This window comes from Juglans microcarpa x Juglans regia, chromosome 5S (genome assembly GCF_004785595.1).
Source record: "Juglans microcarpa x Juglans regia isolate MS1-56 chromosome 5S, Jm3101_v1.0, whole genome shotgun sequence".
Classification (NCBI taxonomy): domain Eukaryota; kingdom Viridiplantae; phylum Streptophyta; class Magnoliopsida; order Fagales; family Juglandaceae; genus Juglans; species Juglans microcarpa x Juglans regia.
In genome coordinates this window covers 28759821-28766316 of record NC_054603.1, presented here as the reverse complement: position 1 = coordinate 28766316, position 6496 = coordinate 28759821, and the positions used below count along the sequence as shown (strand labels likewise).

General features: G+C 33.6%; 1 protein-coding gene across 1 annotated transcript; it reads left to right on the top strand.

Annotated features, from left to right (window-relative positions):
• The first annotated feature begins 563 nt into the window (after positions 1-563).
• On the top strand, positions 564-3972 carry LOC121267281 (beta-amyrin 11-oxidase-like). Its single transcript, XM_041171129.1, has 7 exons — positions 564-799; positions 918-1398; positions 3032-3298; positions 3450-3539; positions 3634-3709; positions 3791-3897; positions 3967-3972. The coding sequence occupies exons 1-7, from the start codon at positions 564-566 to the stop codon at positions 3970-3972; spliced, it is 1263 nt and encodes a 420-aa protein (XP_041027063.1).
• Positions 3973-6496: the final 2524 nt, after the last annotated feature.

Genomic DNA, 6496 nt, shown 5'->3' with positions numbered 1-6496 from the left:
TAATTGTACGTTTTGTTGTCCATTATACTTGTTGTCATGCTCATCAACTAGATAGCTTTCCGGCCAAGGGATCGCAGGAAATGTGTTTTTGGTTTTTACCGTTTGTAGGTTGCTTGTTCTTTTTTTTTTTTTTTTTTTTTTTTTGAAACAGTAGGTTGCAGCTTGTTCTTTTCTCGTAGTGCCGACTTCTTGGGATCTTAATAGTTGATATTTGGGCTCTTAATTATTATATATATCAACTTGCCAAAAAAATAACCTATCCCTTAATATAAACGGCACCAATTTATATATATTTTATGTAGTAATATGCAGTAGTACTACAAGAAAACAGCTTATATTAGAAGATCATGTTGAACAACTTAAAGCAGCTTATAATTATATTAGATCAATCGCTTTAGTTGACTAATTTGTGAATAATACAAGTAAAATATACACGAGAAATGGATATCGATCGTAGCACTGTAACATGAGCTGGCAAAATATAATACTCGCAAAATATATATATATATATCCATCTTTTGTGAGAAATTTATAAGCTGGAAGAGATCATGAAATTCATCAAGATGGAGTTGGATGTGTTGTGGGCGATTGCTGGGGCTTTATTATTGGGTGGCTGGGTTTCTGTGTTTTGGTTTACGAAGAGAGTGAACGAGTGGTATTATGTTGGGAAGTTGGGAGAACTGGAATACCCTCTTCCTCCAGGTGATTTGGGTTTGCCTTTTGTTGGCAACATGTTGTCTTTCTTCACCTCTCTAAGATCTGGTGACCCTAATTTGTTCCTTCAAACCCTCGTCACCAGGTATATTTCTCTCTCATCTTTAACTATATTATATTGTGTTTGTTTGTAACATGATCGTGATCTTAATTAATTTGTACATAAATGAGGCATATATCGTTTGTGCGTTTGACTGAAACAGGTACGGGAAGAGTAGTATGTACAAGACCCACCTTTTTGGGTGTCCAAGTATCATCGTTTGCACGCCGGAATTATGTCGGCATGTGTTGACAAACGACGAGCATTTCGGACTTGGTTACCCTAAATCCGCCTATCTTCTAACAGGAGAGAAATCCCTACACAACATCACGATTGCAGAACACTTGCGTCTGCGCCGGTTGATCGCGCCTCCCATAAACGGCCATGAATCGCTGGCAACGTATATCCCGCTCATAGAAGAGGTGGTGATGAATTCATTGGATGAATGGGCGAGCATGAAGCGGCCTTTCGAGCTCTATACAGAAATGAAGACGGCTACCTTCAAGGTCATGACGCATATTTTCATGGGCTCTGTTAACGATTCTACGTTCTGGACAAAGCAAGATCTGTTTGCTGATTATATTGACGGAATGGTTTCCCCGGTTATTGACTTACCCGGTTTCCCTTTCCACAAAGCACTCAAGGTAATTATAAAATTACTTTCCTTTATTTATTGCATGAATTAGTTAATTAAGGCTACGTTTGGGTAGTGATAATACTTGAGAAATATTGAGAATGTTTGTGAATAATAGTGAAAAAGTAATAATAGAATAATGAATAGTAGGTAAAAAGTAATGAATAGTAAAAAAGTAGGTAAAAAGTAATAATAAAATAAAGAATAGTAGTAAGAGTATTTGAGGTACTCTTGGTACCCAAACATAACTCAAGCTCTACATATATATTAATTAGTAACATTAATATCATTTAACAGTACTATTTAGCCGTATATTATATTTAGAAATAATTTGAAAATCGACAGGTAAGGATTTCAGTGCTTTGAAATAATTATTCTATACCTTTTTTTCTCACTACAAGAAAAACAGGCTTTTGTGGCCATTTAATTGCAGCAAAAAGACCATTTGTGACCAAAACAGACTCATTTTGATTGTAAATAGTCATTTTGCTGGAATTAACTGACCACAAATAAGCAATTTTCTTGTAGTGTCTCTTTTCTTTTTGAAATAATATATTAAAAGAATTCAATAGTACTTCGCATGATGCCTAGCTTGTTCTGTTTCATCTCTACATTTTTATTTTTTAAAATCGATATATAAAAGATGATGAGATTAAAAGATACAATTGTTACGAGATTCTTGTATGCATGCTTAATTAGTGCAATATTCGGAGTGGGTCATGAGCCATTCCAAAGGCAAAATTAATGGCTAACAACGGTTTAAGAAATGGTCTCCATCACATGATGTAAAATAAATACAAAATTCTAATTTGTGCTGTAGCAATTCTCTACATTTATATAACCACATGAGTTCAATTATAAAAAAAAGTTTTTATTGTTTGTTTCTTTTTCTCTCTCTTTCATTTTTCTTAAATTTGTAATAATTATTATATTTTAGTATATTTCTCGCAATCGCAATATTTTCCTTTCACATCTTTATTTCGAGAAAGGTATATTTATAAAGAAAAGTAATACTAGATATAGTCATAGGTTATGCAAACGTCACGCACTCATTTGGAAAAATAGTAGAATCAACGATTGAAAAATTAATTTTTTTTATATAAATCTAATATTTATTCACTTTTTTCAAAAGAAATGTACGATATTTGTGCATTCCATGATTGCAAATATTATTTCTTGTCTAGGAATATGCTAGATGTACAGTAAATTTTGTACTAAATTGAGGTTGTCAGGCTATAGTATTTGTTCGAAATGTCACCGCAGCTTAAACATAAGATAATAACTAAGATAATCCAAGAATCACTAGATAGTAAAATAGTGAAATTTCCACTTTTTGCGTTTATGCTACATATAAATTTTTTTTCAAATGGTATATTAATCTCTGTATAGGTGATGTATGAGATCTTAGGAGAGGATTTTTTTGCTATATATAATGATTCTAATGATACTCTAATATTTATAGTATTAACTAGTCATTTCAAAGTATAAACCCAAATTGCTAATTAAAAAAGCAAAAATGATGGGTTTAGATGTAGCTTGGACCTCGCTTGAGATATGAAAGTGTGTGTGTGTGTGTGTCTGTGTATATATATATATATATAAGTCTCGTTAGCTATGGATTGATAATTGTTTTAATGCATCAGGCACGAAAAGAGTTGGTAAAGCTCCTTCAATCTGTGTTGAATGAAAAGAAGGTGATGCCTAAAAGTAATGATCAACCCAAGGCAAAGAAAGATATGATAGATTTGCTTATGGAAGTTGAAGATGAGGATGGTCAAAAATTGGAGGATGAGCATGTCGTAGATTTGCTTCTCGCTTTCTTGGCAGCTGGTTTTAATAGCTCTGCACTTACTACATTATGGGCATTGTTGCACCTATATGAGCGTCCTGAAATCCTTAAAAAAGCAAAGGCAGGCTTGCAATGATCTAATTACTTATTCACCATTTTTGGCGTTTAAGCCTCAAAAAGGCATGAAACAGTGTTGTTTATATCATAAATGGGTGCTTAATGATATTCATGACTATATTATTATATCATGTTGCATGTAAATCATTTTCCAGGAAGAACAAGACGAGATTATAAAGAGAAGACCATCAACCCAGAAAGGATTGAACCTAAAGGAAATTAAAGAAATGGACTTTCTTGCTAAGGTATGGATCAGTTTCTTACTCTTTTAATCGATCATCTCTTTAATTTTCTTTTAATCCATCATATATACTACTCCCGTCTGATCTTACGATATAGGTAATCGATGAGATGTTGCGAATGACACATGGCTTGTCCATTTTTCGAGAGGCGAAAGTCGATGTTGCAATGCATGGTACGTAATTAGTCATGCCGGCCCCCAATATTTCCTGACCTATATATAATTTATTTTCCTCTTGTTTATATTATTTTCCAGGCTACACCATACCAAAAGGATGGAAAGTTTTAGTCTGGACGGGAGCTGTTCATATGGACCCCGAAACTTATGAAAACCCAACAGATTTTAATCCATTGAGATGGGATGTAAGTAATTAAAAGTATAACACTTTGTTATGTATAATGCTTTTTGCCTATATGTTCTTTTGTTTGCAGAAATGAAAATAACATGACAGCTTGTTATTTGTTTTTAATAGAATATAAACGCGAAAGCAGGGACTTTCATTCCCTTCGGAGCAGGAAGGAAGCTTTGTCCAGGAAATTCTCTGGCCAAGCTCGTCATAAAAAGTTTCCTTCATTATTTTGTCCTTAACTACAAGTGAGTTTCTTCTTTAATCCTTAAGTACTACAAGTGAGTTTTTTCTTTTTAACTTTCTTCATGGGTATGTGGCACATCACCGATCGATCACAGTACTGTACAAGCTGCATGCTGCTAGATCTATAAATTATAAGGAGTCCATGAAAAGTTGGCAAAACTTGTTTAATTTCTATGGACGGATATTATGCTAAATTAATTCCTAATCATGCATGTATGTTTACTATATATTATGAGTGCAGGCTGAAGCGACTTAATCCAGATGCCCCAGTCCACTATACACACGGACCCGTGCATACGGACAATTGCCTCGTCGAACTCAAGAAGATCATATAATAACGCACTGAATATATGTAATGCATTGTACATTTATCCCAGCTTGGATCATAGCATTGCTACATCTACTAGCACTGAAAATACTTGCTTGCTTCAGCCATACATGATTCGGCCTTGCACCATATATAGTACTGTGCGTGAATAAATTGCTGGCTTATTATATATATATATATATATATATATATATATATGTATGTATCTATATCAGTGTATTGAGATGTCTATTATTTTTCCTTTTCTTGTTTTCCGCATTCGAACTATGCCTTTGTGTTGGTATCGACTACCAACGGCCACTAAGTCCAATGAGAAAACGTTGAACTTAAAGAGTGAGGCCCGGCATCGACGTACTATGGCTTTCTATGGCACTACAACACAAAGCCATTTTTGCGGCGAAAACTAACGCTGCAAAAACGTATAACAATTTCGCTGCTAATGATTATTGCCGTCCAACACATTTCCCCGCTATATGGTTGATACTAATCCGTCTCAAGAAGTTTTAAACGGCGGATGTACTCAGCATCGCCAAAAAACCTATTGTTTTTGTATCAATTTCGGTCGCCACAAGAAGTACATATAAAGCGTTGCAAAAACTATGGAATGGTAGGGAAAACCCTTCATTAACATCCACGTTTTTGTGCTGTAAATAAAAATAAATCACCACTAATTGTTTTTATATTCCGGTGCTATTATTTCATCACAAAAAATTATATGACGTCACAAATAATAAGTTTACGTGACGGTCTAGTGTGTCACAAAAAACATCAAGAATCGCAGGAAAAAATATGTACAATTGCCTCGCAATAGAATGAGACGCAATATATTTTACGGCAATAATATATTCATCAATGCAAATGTTTCTATTCGACGCAAATGAAATCATATGTGTGCGAATGAGGTCGTAAATGAAAAAAAAAAATCGCAAAAAAACAAATTAAAAATAAAAAATCTTGTGGTAATTTTTTGGCACTCTAGTTGGTTGCACTCAAAGGTTTTGGCACTTTCCCTTAACTAACCCTTAATGTTTCATGAAATTGATCATTAATTTTGCTATTTACAAGTAGTCAAATATTAATATTTTCCCACAAATACCAAAATAATTAATTAGCAATTTAAAGTTTAGAAATCATTAACTGATTTTTCATGGCCATAATCCTGACTAAAAACTTGGGGGTATTTGTTTGAGTTAAAACCTGAGTTTCAAATCATTAACTAATTTCTTTGACTTAAAATACTTAAAACATGAATAACAACATAATACTTACTATTCATTAATTGAAATAGAAATAGGCATTTGAACTAAAAATAGTCTACTATCATTTATATGCCAACCATAGTACAATGCACAGAAAGCTGTTGAACAGAAGTGTATTTCTTCATCCACATGAGTGATATACCAATCACTCTATACATATAATAGCGGTACCAAAACAACATCAAATAGAGCGACTTCTTACTGTTCTTCGCTGAAGCAATATTTTTTGGATATTTAATAGAAGGCAACTATAATATGTGCTATGCACACTGTGTGATGTGGCAGATAACATTTGAGTCATTTATGTGATGGAACCATGGTGAGAATTCGCCCAAGAACCAATCGACCCCATCTATTGACCAATCACCAATAACCCATCAGCTATCATCTGATATACATTTCTCTACATCGATCCAGTTATTCTTATAGTTAAATAATCCAAGTAATATAAAAGAAAATGAAACTACATGTAATGGACATGGCTGTTTAACTAAAAAACCAATGGCTCATTTAATGGCATGTATATGTTTAAACCTAGGTTATACCTTGACACATGTAATGTAATGGACAAGGTTGTTTTGATCTGGAACATACAAGGGGCTTTTACATGCATAAGTCAATAGTACATTACTACACAAACTGAGAAAGGTTAAAATATTTGTTCAATGAAATTATGGAACCCGAAGCACTTTTGGTTAGAAGAATGTCTAAGTTGGTGCAACCAACTTTCTAATTGATGGAAATCAATTCCATTCATCAATTTTAATCTCAACACGATACTA